We start from the raw sequence: 21,413 nt of genomic DNA, 5'->3' as shown, positions 1-21,413 counted from the left end.
CAAGATTTAATAGAAATCATTGTCGTCATACCATGCATATAAATACATGCAATTATGGGGCAGAGTAACCACCATCAAAACAGACCGACACACACACACAAACATCAAGGCAATGATATCTACTACAGTACACATATAAAATGCACAAACTGTATGCAAAAAAACCACACTGAGAATGGAAACAAAAATACTGATATGATCCACATATCTGGCTATTTGGAGACCACAAAATATGACTTTTTATAAAAGAAAAGGATGCAGAAAAAAGCTATAAAGAACAAAATAAAAAACAGCTAAAACATTCATATTTCTCGTTGCACGCACTAAAACACGAGTGCTGTTTTCTTGGCACTACAAGGCACAATGAAGCAACACAACACATGCTTGTCATACCATCATTTATCTGAACTGTAGACAGGCTACAGTTGAAAGTTGCCGACTTTGATGACTTTTCAGAAGCATTTGAGTTCTCTTCAATGAATACATCATCAAGGCAATAGTTGGCATTTGACAAGCCTAGATTTTCTTCCAACATATAGCTCCTTAAAGTCCTCTCGGACAAAAAATAACGCATGTTGTCAACCTTCTCAAATGCGCTATGAAATCTTTGAAGCTTCTTCCGACTTGTGGTATTGTACTTGATGCTTTCATGCAAGGATGCACGTGGCCTTTGAGGATGCGGAAAGTGAGGCTGGGTGTTGTCTACCTGAGGTTTCATTGTGCCAAAATTATGAAAAAGGTTGGCACCAAAATCAGACTGTGTTGCATCTCCGGGGTCAGATATTGGGAAGTCAAACGTGAATTCAGACAAGCTATTGGAGGTCAAAGCTGTGGGGGGAAAAAGGGAACTCCCAAAAGGGTCCTGTATCACAGCTAAAGAAAAACGGGGGGGAATATAAACAGTGAAAGTTGATGCACAGCAACGTAGAATTCCTGTGATAATATACATGCACACTTAAAAGGAGTCTTCCAGTTTTACCAAGTTATTCCCTTATCTACAAGATTGGGGATAACTATCAGATCAGTGGGGGTTCTACTGCTGAGACCTCCACCGATCACAAGAATGTCCCCGTACCCTGTGGAGCCCCCTGAAATGGCAGAGCAGCCATTCAGAAATGCATGCAGCTACTCCATTCATTATTATGGGAGCGTTGCATACAGCCGAGTACAGCCCTCGCCAATCTCTGGTGCTCCGATCTGATAGTTATCTCCTGTACGGTGGATAGAGGAAACCTTGTTATAACCGTAATACTCCTTTAAAGGGAATCTGTCATCATGAAACAAAAGGGTCAGATTTATTTTTTTCTTTGAATCCTCTCTATATCCATAGAGGATAGGTCATCAGTTAAAAAGTCTCGGGAAAACCTTTTAACAACATTTTAATTGAACAATGGAAAACAGAATTACTAACTAATGTGTCTACGATACAAATCTGTCTAAAACGTTGCGCAAGTTGGCACATCTAGGTTTTCTTTGACATGCATGCCTGGCAAGGGGGTGGGGCTTAGCGGAAAGGGCAGCGCTTCATAAGAAAGGGGCAGGATTAAGATGCCTTATTTGCACCAAAGTAGTGCGCCAATTCTGGCGTAAAGGTCTGTCTCAAATTAGGACAACTAATAGTTGGTACAGACTGAAAGCAAAGTGGCTAAGTCTGCACTAAATTTATCATCCTGTCTGGGCCCCTGTAATAAACCTGGTGCAAGTCCAGACAGTCTGTTAAAGCTTATGCCATCTTTAGGATTCGGAAATCTGGGCCACTGACTGGAAAGAAATCGGCAGCAGAAAGATCACTCGTCAGGTGTCACTGAACATGTATGGCCAGTTCAACAACTTCAAGCCAATACAGACTAAAATGTGGATGAATTCCTAGGTGTGAGGACTATTCATTCAACCGCTACTCAACAGTCAACCTACTTCAGTCTGATGTATATGGCCACCTTTAGTCCCATGCTTTCCAGCTGTATTTGACTAGACTGCTATAATATCAGTCAATCTTCATCCTGCTCCTGCAAACAATATCCTATGAAATTACCTTGAGAGATTATTTGGATAAAAGGGACAGCATGGCTTCTCAAACTACACAAGGAAAACTCAGTGTGCATCAGTGTTCTTCTATTAAATGCAATGCATGCGCAAGTTCTGATTTCCACAAAATATAAATACATAGATGTAAAGAGAGAATACAAATAACCCCTAATGGTGAAAAAAATAAAATAAAATCATAACTTTCCCTTTTTTGCATTTTTTTCTTGAAAATATGCAATAAGTATACAGTGACTGCCATAATTGATAAAAAAAAATATTAACAATTACCTGTTGAACTGGAAGATGATATGGAGGATGACTCCACAGAATTGCCAAACAATGGATCCCAAGCTAAAAGATCACTGTTGACTCTGCTGTAATATAATAGAAACATTCTTAGCTTGCCATCTTGTTGCAGATCCCCAGATAAGAGACACGATGCACGTTACAATGCTGAGGCGACGCTCAGGTGAAACTAATGGTATAAAGTCCAAGATGTGCTTCCAGCATGCATAAACATTAAAAACATTGTAGCTATCCAGGAAAAGATATACAGGTCCTTCTCAAAAAATTAGCATATTGTGATAAAGTTCATTATTTTCTGTAATGTACTGAAAAACATTAGACTTTCATATATTTTAGATTCATTACACACCAACTGAAGTAGTTCAAGCCTTTTATTGTTTTAATATTGATGATTTTGGCATACAGCTCATGAAAACCCAAAATTCCTATTTCTAAAAATTAGCATATCATGAAAAGGTTCTCTGAACGAGCTATTAACCTAATCAACTGAATCAACTAATTAACTCTAAACACCTGCAAAAGATTCCTGAGGCTTTTAAAAACTCCCAGCCTGGTTCATTACTCAAAACCGCAATCATGGGTAAGACTGCCGACCTGACTGCTGTCCAGAAGGCCATCATTGACACCCTCAAGCAAGAGGGTAAGACACAGAAAGAAATTTCTGAACGAATAGGCTGTTCCCAGAGTGCTGTATCAAGGCACCTCAGTGGGAAGTCTGTGGGAAGGAAAAAGTGTGGCAGAAAACGCTGCACAACGAGAAGAGGTGACCGGACCCTGAGGAAGATTGTGGAGAAGGACCTATTCCAGACCTTGGGGGACCTGCGGAAGCAGTGGACTGAGTCTGGAGTAGAAACATCCAGAGCCACCGTGTACAGGCGTGTGCAGGAAATGGGCTACAGGTGCCGCATTCCCCAGGTCAAGCCACTTTTGAACCAGAAACAGTGGCAGAAGCGCCTGACCTGGGCTACAGAGAAGCAGCACTGGACTGTTGCATGTCATTCGGAAATCAAGGTGCCAGAGTCTGGAGAAAGACTGGGGAGAGGGAAATGCCAAAATGCCTGAAGTCCAGTGTCAAGTACCCACAGTCAGTGATGGTCTGGGGTGCCATGTCAGCTGCTGGTGTTGGTCCACTGTGTTTTATCAAGGGCAGGGGCAATGCAGCTAGCTATCAGGAGATTTTGGAGCACTTCATGCTTCCATCTGCTGAAAAGCTTTATGGAGATGAAGATTTCATTTTTCAGCACGACCTGGCACCTGCTCACAGTGCCAAAACCACTGGTAAATGGTTTACTGACCATGGTATTACTGTGCTCAATTGGCCTGCCAACTCTCCTGACCTGAACCCCATAGAGAATCTGTGGGATATTGGGAAGAGAAAGTAGAGAGACGCAAGACCCAACACTCTGGATGAGCTTAAGGCCGCTATCGAAGCATCCTGGGCCTCCATAACACCTCAGCAGTGCCACAGGCTGATTGCCTCCATGCCACGCCGCATTGAAGCAGTCATTTCTGCAAAAGGATTCCCGACCAAGTATTGAGTGCATAACTGAACATAATTATTTGAAGGTTGACTTTTTTTGTATTAAAAACACTTTTCTTTTATTGGTCGGATGAAATATGCTAATTTTTTTAGATAGGAAATTTGGGTTTTCATGAGCTGTATGCCAAAATCATCAATATTAAAACAATAAAAGGCTTGAACTACTTCAGTTGGTGTGTAATGAATCTAAAATATATGAAAGTCTAATGTTTATCAGTACATTACAGAAAATAATGAACTTTATCACAATATGCTAATTTTTTTAGAAGGACCTGTATATGACTTATCCACGGGATAGGTCATCAGTATCTGATCTGTAGTGGTCCAACATCCGGGATCCCCACTGATTAGCTGTTAGAAGAGGCCTTGTGTGCCGCAGCCTTTTCCTAGGCCAGTGACTTCACTGTACATTGGTCACGTGGCCTAGTTGCAGCTCAGCCTCGTTCAAGTCAATGGGGCTGAGCTGCAATACCAAGCACAGCCACTATACAATGTAGAGACCTGTCCTTGGAAAGCTGCCGGGCGCCACCTGTGCTCCTTAGGCTGGTTTCACATGGGCGTTGCGGGAACATACGCGATTTTTCCCCATGAGTAAAAAGCGTTTTAATGCGTTTTGCACGCTGCGTGAGAAAAATCGCCATTTTTGGTACCCATACCCAGACTTCTTCACAGAATGCTTAGTAGAAGGTCAATTGAGGGTTAAAAAATAATTAACTCCCCTCCTCCAATTGATCGCGTAGCTGCCGGTCTCCTATTCTTTCTTCAGGACCTGTGGTGGGGTCACTGAGCTCATCACATGGTCCATCACCATGGTGATGGATCATGTGATGAGCACAGTGATGTCACCACAGGTCCTATGACAGGTCCTGAAGAAAGAACAGGAGACCGGCAGCTATGCAATCAATTGGAGGAGGGGAGTTAATTTTATTTTATTTTTTTTAACTCTCAATTGACCTTCTACTAAGCATTCTCTATTAAAGAATACTATTATTTTCCCTCATAACCATGTTATAAGGGAAAATAATACAGTGAATAGACTTTCATCCTAGCAACCATGCGTGAAAATCGCACCGCATCCTCACTTGCTTGCGATTTTCACGCAGCCCCATTTACTTCTATGGGGCCTGCGTTGCGTGAAAAACGCACAATATAGAGCATGCTGCGATTTTCACGCAACGCACAAGTGATGTGTGAAAATTACCGTTCATGTGCACAACCCCATAGAAATGAATAGGTCCGGATTCAGTGCGGGTGCAATGCGTTCACCTCACGCATTGCACCCGCGCGGAAAACTCGCCTGTGTGAAAGGGGCCTTTGAGCTCCGGTGAGCGCAGCAGCTCCCTGAAATAGCTGACCAGTGGGGGTGCTGGGACTCAGTGATAATGATGACCTATCCTGAGGATAAGTCATCATTATCTTTCTCAGGAAAATCCCTTTAAAAACATGCACCACCAAAAAAACTAAATCCAAATATGCATTTCAAACCCCCGGCGTGTCCTTAATTATAGCTGATGATTGAGAGCTAACTGCTATGATTAAGAACCCTGAACGAGTTTGAAACACATACGTGCATTCTCGGTTTTTGGTGACATGCACACCATGTGTTTAATGCACCTTTAATAAATCTATAATGTTTTCAATTTTCATACTTGCAGGAGAATCACATCTTGGACTTTGCACCGCCACTAAGGGCAGCTTGAGGAGAGGACGGGAAGCTGCTCTTTAATTGTAACACATTTCCTTGTAAAAGAAGCCATTACAGAAATAAAATGTAAGACACTGTAACTTTGATATATAGCGAGCAGCACGGTCTGCTATGGTGCCTGCTGCTCTTCACTTTGTTTCATACAGACATGAAATGCCAGGAAAGGCCCACTCAGCCAGTCACTGGCATTATTGGTGCCCCATCTGGGCAAGTGAATGGCTGGGTAGGCCTTTCCTAGCATTTTTGATGTATCAAGAAGGAAAGGAAGCGGAGAACAGCCAGGACCAGAACAGTGTGTGAACGGCAGAGGCTGCGGATCGGTGGAGACCTTTTAATGCCGGTTTAAAAGTTGATTTCCACATTAAAGGGAACCTGTCACCAGGATTTTGTGCATAGAGCTGGGGACATGGGCTGCTAGATGGCCGCTAGCACATCTGCAATACCCAGTCCCCATAGCTCTCTGCGCTTTTATTGTGTTAAAAAACAGTTTTGATCCATATGCAAATGACCGGATATGAGTCCTGTATTCCTGTATAGCGCCGAAATCTCGCGATGCACGAGCTAGCACATGCATAGTTCGTTCCCTGTGCTGATGCCAGTACAGGGAATGAACATGATGCCGACACTGCGCATGCGCTAGCTCGTGCATCACGCGATTTCGGCGCTCCAGCTCTGTGACGTCAGCCAGCAAGGAGGAGATTCGGAGGACGCGGGGCGGTGCTGGGCTCCTTTCCGCTTGACTCATCTCCGAATACAGGACTCATATCCGGTCATTTGCATATAGATCAAAACTGTTTTTTAACACAATAAAAGCGCAGAGAGCTATGGGGACTGGGTATTGCAGATGTGCTAGTGGCCATCTAGCAGCCCATGTCCCCAGCTCTATGCACAAAATCCTGGTGACAGGTTCCCTTTAAACGATATCTAGTGGATGGCTTAACCTGGCGAGTAAGGCCAAAACAGTATGGATCGAGCTAAAATTATTTTGTCTGTGTATTTCCATCCTAAATATGCTCATTTTTTATGACTAAAAATTATTTTGCAAGGTTTTTGCACACAAGGCTTTCTAACAACTTACTCCATAGTGCCAGGCACTTTCAACTTTGTCATCTCTTCACCTTAACATGAAATAGAGAAAAGAAATGAGACATTACCCACATTACAAGTTTTAACACAAATGTAAAACAAAATATTACTGCTCATGAAATCTAACTTACTTGATGCATTCCTGGTCATCTGTGCCTAGAAATGAAAAGAAAAAAAACAAAACATAAAATTAGCAAAAAATGGTCCACAGGGGACGAAATTTGGATCCACTGAAAAATGTAAGAGTTAAGCCTCATTCACACGTCAGTGTTTCTTGGACGTGTGCTGTACCCAGTCATTTTAATGTGTGTATTCACAAATCAGTGTTTTAGCACGGTCCGTGGGTCTGTGTTTTTAGCATAAATGCATGCTCCATTTTGTCTGTTCACGGATCCATCACGTCCATTATAGTCTATGGGTCCGTGAAAACCACGGATGCCATCCGTTTTGCATCCGTGTTTCGCAGATCATTAAGAGATCCTTTGAAAATAATTTTTCAGCTGTTCATAGTCAGTGAAACACGGACAGCAAAAAATTGACCCACGGACCCTTCACAGAGGCATCACTGACCACCTGCTCATGGATTTGAGCACGGACACGGACGTGTGAATGATGAAAGTGTCAAACCTGGCCTAGGAAAAACAGAGAAGGCTGCGGTGCTACGGGGAGCGCCGCTGTCTACTAAAACAGCTGACTGGTGGGGGTCGAGGCGGTCGGACCCCCACTGATCAGAGACTGATGACCTATTTTGAGGAAAGGTCACCAGTATTAAAGTCTCAGAAAACCCCTTTAAAAGCCATACTATGGGTCAATTTTCATTGTGGATTTTTTTGTATATATATGTGTATATATTTTTTGTTTAGTTATAAGTCCACTGTAGTCACGATGGAAGCCTCTGCTACATCAACCTCACCACTGACTGGTGACCTCTGTTTCTACAGGCAGATACACTGTGACTGTCAGTCAATGGTGAAGAGGAAAACAGGAGCATAAATTTGGGGTTTATAACACCTAGTGCAGAAACAGAAATGAACCAGTATGCAGCCTAGGATGCAGAGCAATTGGTTGCTACTGCTAACTTTATTCCTGAACATATAATTAAGAAAAAATATAAATGTAATATATATATAAATATAAATGTAACATTAAAAAGGGTTGCTATACACAATGGCCATAACAATTGATGTAATAAAAAAAGACTAATAGCTACACCACATAGCTTTATTAGACCTTAAAGGGGTTATCCCATCTTAGACGATGGGGGCATATCGCGTCGGGGAGAGTTGTGGCTGGAGGACCCCGGATCCTAGCGATATGCCCCCATTGTCTAAGATGGGATAACCCTTTTAATTCAAACAAGACTAAACAGACAGAAGAACCATTACAGTGTAGTCACCGTTCAGTGCATACTCACCGGACTTTGCCGCTGTTGTCAGTATTATACAAAAAGGAAAAAAATAAAAACATAATATTACATATTCATTCGTAATTAAATACAAAAGGGGTACTCCCATCCTGCCTTTTATGGTCGAGATGGGAATAACGTGCGTAAGTGCCGGGCTTATGGAAATAGATGATCTGGCTGTGCTCCGCAGTTTCCGTAACTCCCACAGTAGTGAATGGGAGCCATGCTGTTTCTGTAACCTCCATAGCTGTGCTATGCTCTTCGCCTAACTAACAGGAGCACAGCCGACGTGTTTCCCTAACTCCAGCTACCCCCCTGTTGGAGCTTACTCTTGTTATTCCCCTCTCAGCCACAAAAATCAAAGATGGGAATATCCCTTTAAGTGAAAGGTTTTAATGATGAAATTTATGGTAAGTAGCATTACAGCAGATTAGTAAAACACCTGAAAGCACTGAATGTTTGTAATGATATCTCATGTTCAGTCATTTAGTATTATGGGACTCTTTGCTTCCCATAGCAAACAAGATACCGTACTTTTCTACGGACTTTCTGATACAAGAAGCCAATCTTTCACAAATTATGTAATTCCATAAATTCCTAAAACAGTGTGACATGGTCAGCTAGGGCTGCAGCTTCAAGATAAAAATCTTAAATATTATTAATATTGTATCATTCATATAATAAATGTACAACTTGTTAGATAAATGTGTTATGTGCTCTCAATCTCTATAACCTGGAGTTGGGCTGAAGTCAGAGCCGAGGTGTGGAGAAAGGGTTGTCATGAGTTTGCATTACTGGCCCCAATGGCTGACCAACGTTGGACTCTAAGACACACCCTATCGACTGGTAACCCTAGTTGCAGATTTTTTAATTTCCAGGAGGAATTCTAAGAAATGATGCTTTAGCATTGTTATTTCATGTTTTACCCAGACAGACACGCTAGATGGGCTGACCAGTCCTCTTTACGGTTTTCTCTTAAAGGGGTATTCCACAGGATGGGGGGATAACCATTAGGTCAGCAAGGTCCTACCACTGGGACCCCCAACACTGGTACCCCGTGGAGCCCACGGAAATGAACGGACAGGACGGTGGAGCATTCATTTCTATTGGAGTACCGCTGAGCGCTGTACTCCGATCTGGAGTACTGTCTGGAGCTCTCATAGAAATGAAGGGAGCAGCCACACACATGTTCAACCGGCTGTGCCATTCATTTCGATGGGCTACGGAGTTCCCGTTCTTGTGATCAGCGGGAGTCCCAGCGGTTGTACCCCCACTGATCTTATAGTTATTGCTTAACCTGTGGAACGAGAATAACTCTACATAACCAGAATACCCCTTTAAATTATACCAGTAGGATTCAGATTGTATAAAATCGTAAAAATAAAAAACAAATAAACGCTCTAATATAATCACCTTTCCAACTCCATTACTGCACTGAGAACAACCAACCCTATATAGTACGTACCCCGAATCCCATTGTTCTAACCCGATAAACATCAGTAAAGGTGAAATAAAGTATTACTAAGTAAGTAGGTACTGAAATAATGAGTCGTGTAATGCAAACCTACACTAAATATACAAAGCCAAGCTGGAGAGGTAAAAGGACTTACAGAAGGTGCTGGAGAGAGGGAGATATTTCCAATGGACATTTTCAGCTCATCAATGGAGGCCACACTATGATGAGGTCCATTGTTTGGCTGTACAGGTTTGATCTCCACATGGAATTTCTTAGGTCCATCATCCTCTGATTCGGAATCACTTGATGAGTAAAAGTGATTTTCTTTGGTATGTGTGAAGTTGTTAAAGAATTTGCTATTTCAAGAAGCTCCAATGTTATAGGGAGCCGTTAAAATGATCATCCGATGTCCCACAGATAGTATGTGAGAATATGAGCCAAAAAAGTATCACCTGTCTTAGAAGGGGTTTTCCTGGAGCAGCAGTGGAAGCAGCGCTGCAGTAACCAGGGATAGCCACTACATAGCGTGTGGAGCTGTGCTGTCCTGGGGCAGCTCCTGAAAACAGCTGATCAGCTGTAGTGTCGGGGATCAGATCCCTGCCCATACTGAGGACCTATCCGTAGGACAGGTCATCAATATTAAACTCCCTGAAAAACCCTTAAACGAGGACCTGTAACTAGAAATGAGCCAATCTATTTGTATGAATCGAGTCATCAAAACAGCTTTCTGTTGATGGCCCCACTGCTCAAAAGGCTCCCCTTACCCCCTTGATTAACAGTAGTAGTTACATTACTGTCCCTGTCGATAAAAGGAGTGGAGGGGGAAGGTGGGTGTCACTTGAGCAGCGTGGCCAGCCCATCTGTTGCGATGTTTTCATCCGTGCATGGGGAGATGCAGCTGCAGCAGTGCGGGGACCAGGAGCGGCGCAGGGAGGGGAGATCCAGGTAAGTAGAATCAGTGTGAGGGGCTTTTCCAACCCCTTTAATCAATTCATACAAACTGATTTACTCATATCTCCCTGGAATCTTTCCTGCCATTTCTATTTTAGCATTTGGCATTTCCACGTAATAAAAATATTCTGAAGCATTCATTCTTATGACTATTCAGTGTCATTCTTCTATTATTCCTGCTAAAAGTTATGAATTAATTGCTAGCAGTTTGCAAATAAGATCCAGATGATTTTTACCAGTTGGAGGGTGTCCGTGCACAGCATGACAATGGCAGCACTGATTGTCTAGTGTCAGACTATAAAGGGATACACCCTCAACTGGAAACACTCAGCTGGATCTTCATTGCAAACTGCAATTCATTCATAACTTCTAGCAGGAATAATAAAGGAACGGAACAGAGTTATACGAATAGATGCTCCAGAATTGTTATTACGTGGGGAATGCAAGTAGTTACTAGAACAGCTCTTTAAGAGAGCACTAATGTATTCCGTAATTCAAGAAATGGCTATTCCGTTTCTTTAGCCCTCCTGACACGTACAACCTTACTACAATCAAACAGATTAGACTCCAATGTGCTCAAACCAATCTGTAAAAGCAGAGTGCTACCAAGAAACCATAAGACTCTGTTCACACTTGCTCTGTGGCTTCCATACACAAAAGAAGATACAGCACTTTGACAGATCCAATGTACAACGCATAGCACTGGTGCCCAACAGACCCCATAGGCTTAGGGTCCATTCACACATCCGCAAAATGGGTCCGGATCCGTTCCGCAATGTTACGGAACGGATCCGGACCCATTCATTTATAATGGGGCCGCAAAAGATGCGGACAGCACACAGTGTGCTGTCCGCATCTGCACTTCCGTTGCGCAGACACGAACAAGAAAAGGCATTTCTAGTTAAAGTGCCAGCCATGTACGGTCCGCAAAATGTGGACCGCAAAACACTTACGGACGTGTGGGGGTCTGTTGTGTTCAGGTGTGGTATCTGTCGTTTTTCAGGAAGAATAGCGCTGCATGCAGAGCTAGAGTTTCACCGAAATGATGGGATCTGCAACTGAGGTTTCAAATTAAATTCTGCATTAAAGAGATTACCCCCATCGGGCTGGCGGAGATCTGACCACTGTGGCCATGCTGATCAGGAGAACGGGTGTCTTTCTCCCTTTTGACTGGATTAGCAGAAACACCTACGTGTCCACCACTCCATTTAACTCTATGGGACTGCTGCAGATAGCCATGTTCTTGTACTCCGCTATCTCAGACAGTTCTGTAGATTTGAATGGAGTGGCAGACACGCATGCCTTTATTTTCCATTGGTACACATGACGCTAGAAGTCTCCGGCAGGTGCTCACCTGTCCATATAACCTGCTTTTGGATGGCTACTTCGGCATAAGCTCCTCTACAGTAACCAAGATATTTATATTCAGTATATCGGGACCATACGTGAATGACCAGACATAGAACATGGTGAAAAAGGATATCATTTTGGTTTTCTTCCGGCTTTAAGCTGTATCCTTCTTCATCAACAGCAGGAAGGTTCTGTAAAATGAACACAAGACTTAATAATCCACAATCGCCAACATACAATAACATAAATGTATCAGGTTCTAAAACAGGCCGAGAAGTCATAAGAAAAAAAAACTTCTTCTGGGATCATGTCTACATGAACTCACAAACCTAAAAGGCAAAGTATATGACATTTGCTATAGACTGGAAAGTCCGTGTTTGTCCCAAGTCTAACAAACCTTCCTCAATCCAGTGCATATGTGGAAGAAAGTCACCAAGCTAGGGAATTATGACTCTGTCCAGTCCAGGTAGCGGACATCACCACGGTGTGAGCAGAAGCCTTCCCTCCGCATTTGTGCTGTGGATCAAATACATAGACTGCTGGAGCGGGATTCAGGAAAGCAGAGCTTCCTCACCAGCCTCCACTGTTACTGGTCACACACAAGACAAAAGTTGGCAAGACCTCATTTCATTGGGAACTGCTGACAATCCTGTGCATGACAGCCTCTAGGCTTCAGAAAGTCCAGAGGATGCAGGAGATGCAGAGAGAGCAAAGTCTCTAGGTGTAACAGCACCGCCCCTGTTGCTCCTAGAGACTCATTTGCATATATTAAAACTTCATTTTTCTCAGCAATGCGGGCACATAGGAACATGGGACCAACACAGATGTCTGCAGCTGCCAAGTGCACATGCAACAGGTCAGACAGTTTCACAGGTACAGATCTGCTGACAGATGCCCTTAAAGGGGGTTGTGCCTCACATCAGCAAGTGGCATTTATCATGTAGAGAAAGTTAACACAAGCCACTTACTAATGTATTGTGATCATCCATATTGCCTCCTTTGCTGGCTGGATTCATTTTTCTATCACATTATACACTGCTCGTTTCCATGGTTACGACCACTCAGCGCTCGCACATTGGGTGGTCTTCTCTTCAACCAGCTGATTAGCGGGGGTGCCCGCTGTCGGACCACCGCCGATCTGATATCGATTACTTATCTTGAGGATAGGTCATCAACATTAAAATCCTGGGAGACCACTTTAAAATAACATTGAAAGATGGCACATCCCCTTTAAGTGACAGCTGCCATCCACAAGATTGCTGACATTTCTAAGCATTCCTCAGGACAGCCATTGAAGCTCAATAGTTAAAATGAACCAGTCTCCATGCAGCCCGGGCCATGCATTTTTTCACACGGCATTATAAAATGACACGCGATGATGAAGGAGAATGTAACGAATACAGCTCTGCAAATCACCCAATACTTCCAATCCTTGCACGGAAGACGGATACGCTTCCAGTTCAATGTGCTTCATAAATTATTAACCCCAAGTACCAATACAAGCAAGTCAGAAGGTAAACACTGTAAGTCAAACCAAATTAGGAGCTGCTCCGCTGATTTAACCTTGCAGCTATCGAGAATCGGCACTTCATTAGTAATGTGACTGGTGCGAGCTAGAGAACGCTCCTAGGAATTTCACTCTTCACTTAACATTTGGAAACACACGTTAAAAGGTTCAAAACACAAATTATACATCCACGAGAAAGAGCAACACAAGTGTACGGAATACAAGGTTGTAATGTGGGGGGATTGGAAAGGAAAAAACAGAAAAGGCAAGACGCACAAATGACTTTGGGATGGCATTAAACAGAATGTGTTACGTTTTTGTGTTAAACGTATATTTTAAGGATTTAAAAAAATGCATATTATAATCTATAGTTAAAAATGATCCAGAAATCCTGCAGTTTTCACTTATGCTACTAAGCCCAACAGTATGTCAACTCTTCCTGTTAGGGCCCATTCACACGACCGTATGTACGGATCCGTAGCCGTTCCGCAATTTTGAGGAAGGTCTGCAGATCCATTAATTTCTATGGGCCCTCAAAAGATGCGGACAGCACACTGTGTGCCGTCCGCATCCGTTATTCCGTACCGCGGCTCCGCAAAAAAGATAGAACATGTCCTATTCTTATCCGCAATCACGGACAAGAATAGGCATTTTCTATTATGGTTGCGGCCATGTGCGGTCCGCAAATTGCGGAACACACATGGCCGGTGTCAGTGTTTTGCGGATCCGCAAAGCCATACGGTCGTGTGAATGGGCCCTTATGTAGAGATCGCTTCTTAGAACTCAAACCAATATCATCACTGACGGAATTACAATGACAGGTAACAACACTATTAATATTATATATATATATATATATATATATATATACACACACACACAAAAGTTTGGACACACCTTCTCATTCAAAGAGTTTTCTTTATTTCCATGACTATGAAAATTGTAGATTCACACTGAAGGCATCAAAACTATGAATTAACACATGTGGAATTATATACATAACAAAAAAGTGTGAAACAAAGTAGCCACCTTTTGCTTTGATTACTGCTTTGCACACTCTTGGCATTCTCTTGATGAGCTTCAAGAGGTAGTCACCTGAAATGGTTTTCACTTCACAGGTGTGCCCTGTCAGGTTTAATAAGTGGGATTTCTTGCCTTATAAATGGGGTTGGGACCGGCAGTTGCGTTGTGGAGAAGTCAGGTGGATACACAGCTGATAGTCCTACTGAATAGACTGTTAGGATTTGTATTATGGCAAGAAAAAGGCAGCTAAGTAATGAAAAACGAGTGGCCATCATTACTTTAAGAAATTGAGGTCAGTCAAAACTTTGAAAGTGTCCCCAAGTGCAGTCACAAAAAACATCAAGCGCTACAAAGAAACTGGCTCACATGCAGACCGCCCCAGGAAAAGAAGACCAAGAGTCACCTCTGCTGCAGAGGATAAGTTCATCCGAGTCACCAGCCTCAGAAATCGCAGGTTAACAGCAGCTCAGATTAGAGACCAGGTCAATGCCACACAGAGTTCTAGCAGCAGACACATCTCTAGAACAACTGTTAAGAGGAGACTGTGTGAATCAGGTCTTCATGGTAGACTATCTGCTAGGAAACCACTGCTAAGGACAGGCAACAAGCAGAAGAGACTTGTTTGGGCTAAAGAACACAAGGAATAAACATTAGACCAGTGGAAATCTGTGCTTTGGTCTGATGAGTCCAAATTTGAGATCTTTAGTTTCAACCACCGTGTCTTTGTCCGACGCAGAAAAGGTGAATGGATGGACTCTACATGCCTGGTTCCCACCGTGAAGAATGGAGGAGGAGGTGTGATGGTGTGGGGGTGCTTTGCTGGTGACACTGTTGGGGATTTATTCAAAATTGAAGGCATACTGAACCAGCATGGCTACCACAGCATCTTGCAGCGGCATGCTATTCCATCCGGTTTGCGTTTAGTTGGACCATCATTTATTTTTCAACAGGACAATGACCCCAAACACACCTCCAGGCTGTGTAAGGGCTATTTGACCATGAAGGAGAGTGATGGGGTGCTGCGCCAGATGACCTGGCCTCCACAGTCACCAGACCTGAACCCAATCGAGATGGTTTGGGGTGAGCTGGACCGCAGAGTGAAGGCAAAAGGGCCAACAAGTGCTAAGCATCTCTGGGAACTCCTTCAAGACTGTTGGAAGACCATTTCAGGTGACTACCTCTTGAAGCTCATCAAGAGAATGCCAAGAGTGTGCAAAGCAGTAATCAAAGCAAAAGGTGGCTACTTTGTCTCACACTTTTTTGTTATGTATATAATTCCACATGTGTTAATTCATAGTTTTGACGCCTTAAGTGTGAATCTACAATTTTCATAGTCATGAAAATAAAGAAAACTCTTTGAATGAGAAGGTGTGTCCAAACTTTTGGTCTGTACTAATATATATATATATTTATAGATGAAAAAAGTCCAGTGGGAGCACCACCAGAGTACGGGTGCAAAGTCCAACACAGGGCAGTGGCAAACCCCAAAATTGTATAAAGCGAAGAAGTAGGACTGCACTCCAAAATGTAGTAAAATAGCAGTGATTTATTCACCCATAATATGGCAAGTCTTGCGACGTTTCGGCTCACAAGAGCCTTCCTCAAGCATAGTAACAGTGAAAGTCAGAACATATAAAGGCATTTACAAAGTGTCCAACCCACAAAGGTGTGGTCACAATCAATTACAATTACATACATCTGGTTGAGATCAATAAAGTGCAAATATATAAAGTGACAAGTGCTAAATAATGTACAACTCTAGGGATGCCTTACCCTCAGCGAGCAGCCAAAATGTGTACAATACTTTGTATAGGTAGATTCACAATTAAATAAGTGACTTATTGAATGGGGATCACAGAAACACGGCCTTCAGTGGGAGATCCCTACAGCGGTCGCATGTTTATATAACGTTCCTACTTATATAACAGTCACATATAATACAAATAGAATTGTAGGGTGGATTCCCTTAAGTAAAATGGTGCCTTTGCGCCGATCGCATGATACGCATGCGTGCGAATTTGCGCGCGAACGCGTGCGCGCGAATTTGCGCTCATGCGCATGCGCGCGAACTTTACACTATGACGCACACCATGAGGTCAGTGCGAACATGCGCATTGATGAGTTGAAGATCCGCAACGAACGCGATGGTATATGTGGGCCCCATCGCCACTGAAGGCCGTGTTTCTGGGATCCCCATTCAATAAGTCACTTATTTAATTGTGAATCTACCTATACAAAGTATTGTACACATTTTGGCTCTCGCTGAGGGTAAGGCATCCCTAGAGTTGTACATTATTTAGCACTTGTCACTTTATATATTTGCACTTTATTGATCTCAACCAGATGTATGTAATTGTAATTGATTGTGACCACACCTTTGTGGGTTGGACACTTTGTAAATGCCTTTATATGTTCTGACTTTCACTGTTACTATGCTTGAGGAAGGCTCTTGTGAGCCGAAACGTCGCAAGACTTGCCATATTATGGGTGAATAAATCACTGCTATTTTACTACATTTTGGAGTGCAGTCCTACTTCTTCGCTTTATATATATATATAATATAATATATATATACACACACACGATTTACCATTCACGTGTAATATTTTGGGGGCTCTCTAGAATATGCCTTGGGGCTTGTGCCCCTGCTTGCTTATACAAATTCTGTATAAAAAAGGTAACTATTTTATGACAGTTTATGAGTATTACATATTAAAGCCAAACAAAAAAATTCAGGGATATTGCCCCTTACCGGCTCTATCAGGGAACCACGATGAATGAAAAGCCGACGGCGTGTCGCAGTGGGCAGAGACTCCTGAATCGAAGATTGAGAAAAAACCAGCCCCGCCGTATTCCAAACTGGTCACTTCATTTGTAGAAAAAAGTAAACACTCAAGCAATAAAAAACATCACCTCCTTGACGCGTTTCGGGCACCCAGGGAATCTGGTTTCAAGCATAAAGATCCAGAAAGTTTCCCTTTTTCTTATGATCGCCCCCTCTGTATAGTTTAAAAACCCTTTCAATTCCACAGAAGGTGAAAAAAGATAAATCACCCCTGTAGACATCACGGAAAGTGCCTGGAAACTGCGGAGGCGTTCAGTGCATTCTCATTATTCGCAGCGGATAAATGTTTACGGATCCTTGTTGTTAAAGTATTAGTAGTGCATCCCACGTACTGCAATTTACAGGAAGTGCAGCAAAAGATACACAACATACTTAGTGTTGCAATTAATATAAGATGACATTATAAAGGTAATATTGGTTTTGTATGACGTAAAGGTGTTTGTTGCAACAGCGACAGATCTCATGTCCGCACCTATAAAAGCCTTTTGTTTCCAGCCAAGTACATGACGGTTTATCAGAAAGAAACAAGCTGGGGGATAGTATAGAGCCGACCAGATGAGCTCTTTTTGCAGCACATTTGACTCCCCCTTGTAAAATATCTGAGAAAACCTTGTCTTGGTACAAAATCGGAATATATTTATGATATTAGTAACCTGTTTGTACACTGTGGTAAAAGCATTGCCCTTTTTGGACTGGTTCTCATGCATACTCCTAGGAAATGGAGCTAGTAAATCTTTCCTCCTGGTATCAGAGGTATATTTTATGCCTCGTTCCAAAGACCAGGTGGGATATTACCCAGCCAAAAAACGGCTCAAAATTTTCTGGCATTCATCTGAGCAGTTATTAGCCACATCACAGGTTACCCAGCAGTAACTGGATTTCCACTGCATGTCCTGAAGGGGCTGCAAAATGTGCTTGGGTAACCTGGGACTTGTAGTACTAAAGGTTGCAAAATCCTATCCACCCACTGACCTAATCTTTCATTCAGGGAACCTATGCCTGCAACTAAAGGTCTCATAGGAGGGGGAAACGCCTTCTTATGGACCTTAGGTAGTGAGTGGAAAATGGGAACAATTGGATGGGAGAACCCTTAAAGACAAACCCTCAGCCAGAAGTTTGGGAAGGGAATTTTTAAATTATAAAGTGCCATCTCATTTTAACCTATTAAGGTACTGATACAGACTATTGGAGATGTGGCCCGGTGACCATACTCACTAGTTACCCGATGTGACCGTTCTGGGTGTTTTACCTCTGGGCACACAAGTACCACTTATAGGCTACTGGTGCAATACCTTATACGCACCATGCCTTTTTGAGCATTTGTGCACCTCATGCATTAATATGGATGTGGAGGGGTAGCTCTGGGTCCATGAGTCAGACTAGACATATGGCTTATTATTAGGATTGTCCTCTTTTACCTCATTAATCACTTGATATGTACGATATTCTATTATATATATATAGCGAGCAGTGAGATAACAAATTTTGACCCATATATGATGCCTATTGGGACACTGTATGAAGTGTCCCCTGAAGATCCCAAATAATTACTGTGGGCAAAACGTGTTGGGATTTAGGGACCTAAAGCAAGGTTAACTTTAATGGCTCAGGTGCCCGCGGTATAGAACCTAAACTGGCGAACAGTGTTCTTGGCATCCACTGGATTATTGTTAGATTTTCTATTGCACATCTGTATATCTCTGAATTGATTGGAACAATATCATGTATTCAGCATTTATTATTTTATGCATCTAGAATAGGCCACAGAATATACACATTGGGCATACGATCTAGGTTATGCCTGTGTCACCTGTCTTCAGGGCCATCCTAGGGCATATAGGAGGTTCCTGAATACAGGATCGCCCCTATGCCTTTTTATCAATGTAGGTCCCACTCAAAGAAGCAACCTTGGCGTGGTGAGTGGGCTTATGCCTTTTGATCAAAATGTACACCAATGCCTCTTGTACAGCATGCAGTATGGGGGGCTGTACACTTAATACTGCGATTAGTAGCGAGTTTAATTTGATCAAATATGTGGGGGATTCAGCCCGCACAACCCTATGCAGGTGCAGATTGCTATGGCGAAATACAGATACAAACGCAAAAACACAAATGCAATCGCACTCGGCAACCAGCACTGTGCCCTGCCTCTATGCTAGATGTTGAATGAGGCATTGATGTACATTTTGGCCAAAGCGTAATAAGCCACTCACCACCAGCATAAAGGCAGGGCAGAGTGCGATTGCATTTTGTGTTTTTGCGTGTTTTTTTAATTAGATCTAAGCATAGCATTGTGGATGTGCGATCGAGTTCTGTTTTCTCCACCTGATTATTATTTAGGACCACTGTGTCCCTATCTTATCTATCATTATTTGTTTTTTGTACTTGTTTATTTGTTTTGTGGGGTTGTTTTAAAGAATGTATTAAAGGCTACATTTTAGATTTGGGTGGTACTCTGTGAAGTAAATTGTAAAGTGGGGTCACAGGGTAATTTCCGATCCGTAGAAGTGTCACACAAAAGCTCCAGATTTAACTTCCTATAGAGTGCAGTATCCAGAGCGACGACCGTGCCCCCTTATCTGCAGCACGCACCACTAACCCATCATTGTTCTTCATATCATAAAGAGCTATTTTCTCACTTTTAGTTAGATTGTTAGCATGCTTATTGTTTAGAGAGGTTCTATGGAGGAAAACTAGTTCTGACTGTACAAAATTCTGAAAATCATCCAGCACTGAAGTCTCGGACCGGACTGAATAAAAATCAGGATTCGGAACAGTAAATGCTGGCACCTGAATACTCTCCCTCATAGATTCAGACTCCAGAACAGTACTGGACAACTCGTCCTGATATAACAAAGAAGGGTGAACAGTAGGGATTTTCAATTCATCATTAGGAAATGGACTATGTGTGACATTTATTTCAGTTGACTCCATCACGTCTATTAAGGAAAAATGTCTCTTAACAGTCAATAGCCGAGAAAAACGATTAACATCCACAATGGTCCCAAATAAATCATAAATGACAGCCCGATAAGAAGCCCAACCCCTTACTCAGGAGTGAGATAAGCTCCTCACTCAGTATCTGGGCAGAAAGGATAAGGACATTACTTATTTGTGCCTCCTCGAAGGGTAGCATCTCGGTCCTCCCTCGCCGGTGTTTGCGTCCGGCTCTGCAAATGCGTTTTTTGCACAGCTTCCACGATTTTCAAAGAACTTAATGACAAATTGAAAATTAACATGTTGAAATTGGAAAAGGACATTGTACAAATAAAAAAGAACAGATATAGCCGAGACAATCTGGACTATGAGAGTAATAACATCTATGACTGGAAAATAAATTCAGGTTCCCCCGATACTGAAATCTAGACTAAGAAACAAATCCATAAAATAAGGTAAAGGACTTTCAGTCACCAAACAGAATAAAGTGTCCTTTTCTCATGTGGAGTCTTCTGATTTAGACTCTGGTGACACCACAGACAATTCTCAATCTTCCTCGACATGTTCTTTTACTCCCAATTGTGCAAGTCATGCAAAAAACGCATTGGCAGAGCCGGACGCAAACACCGGCAAGGGAGGAAGGAGACGCTACCCTTCGAGGAGGCACAAATAAGTAATGTTCTTAACCTTTCTGCCCAGATACTGAGTGAGGAGCATATCTCACTGCTGAGTAAGGCTTCTCACCGAGCTGTCATTTTGATCTATTCAGGACCATTGTGGACGTTAATTGTTTTTTTCTCGGCTATTGACTGTTAGGCCTCATGCACACGACCGTAGTTCGGGTCCGCATCCGAGCCGCAGTTTTTGCAGCTTGGGTGTGGACCCCATTCACTTTCTGGATCTTTATGCTTGAAACCAGATTCCCAACCAGTTTAAATAGGAGATAGGATGTTATATACCACTAATATCAGGGATTTTATATATATATCAATCTATTACTTTACTGCAAAAGCACCTCAAGTGTGTCTGAACAGTGCTCTATATGCTTGCTTTGAAGATTTACTGAAGTGTATTCCATCCACAGGTGGTTGTTACCCTGAGGCGGATTCAACATTAGGTTGCATCCCCTATTAATCAAACTTTTCTCCTGATAGGTGGATCCATTTTCTAAACATGTATTTTAACTTTTGTATGTTCATTATTATACCACTCTTTTGACAAAGGGCCTGGGTGTCTGAAACACGTCAAGGTGATGTTTTTTTATTGCTTGAGTGTTT

General features: G+C 42.5%; 1 protein-coding gene across 1 annotated transcript in view; it reads right to left on the bottom strand.

Moving 5' to 3' along the window:
* Nucleotides 1-21,413, bottom strand: part of FCHO2 (FCH and mu domain containing endocytic adaptor 2) — a 147,496-nt gene that overhangs the window by 32,065 nt on the left and 94,018 nt on the right. The window contains exons 12-17 of the mRNA XM_044276050.1: nucleotides 11,958-12,015; nucleotides 9,678-9,856; nucleotides 8,077-8,088; nucleotides 6,794-6,818; nucleotides 6,655-6,694; nucleotides 2,314-2,399 (exon numbers count right to left, since the gene is read on the bottom strand). Coding sequence (XP_044131985.1) covers nucleotides 2,314-2,399; nucleotides 6,655-6,694; nucleotides 6,794-6,818; nucleotides 8,077-8,088; nucleotides 9,678-9,856; nucleotides 11,958-12,015 — 400 coding nt within the window. The remainder of the gene's footprint in view (nucleotides 1-2,313; nucleotides 2,400-6,654; nucleotides 6,695-6,793; nucleotides 6,819-8,076; nucleotides 8,089-9,677; nucleotides 9,857-11,957; nucleotides 12,016-21,413) is intronic.

The sequence above is a fragment of the Bufo gargarizans genome, chromosome 1 (assembly GCF_014858855.1).
Source record: "Bufo gargarizans isolate SCDJY-AF-19 chromosome 1, ASM1485885v1, whole genome shotgun sequence".
NCBI lineage: Eukaryota > Metazoa > Chordata > Amphibia > Anura > Bufonidae > Bufo > Bufo gargarizans.
Note: the sequence above shows the minus strand (reverse complement) of the source record. Positions and strands in the feature narration are given on the sequence as shown.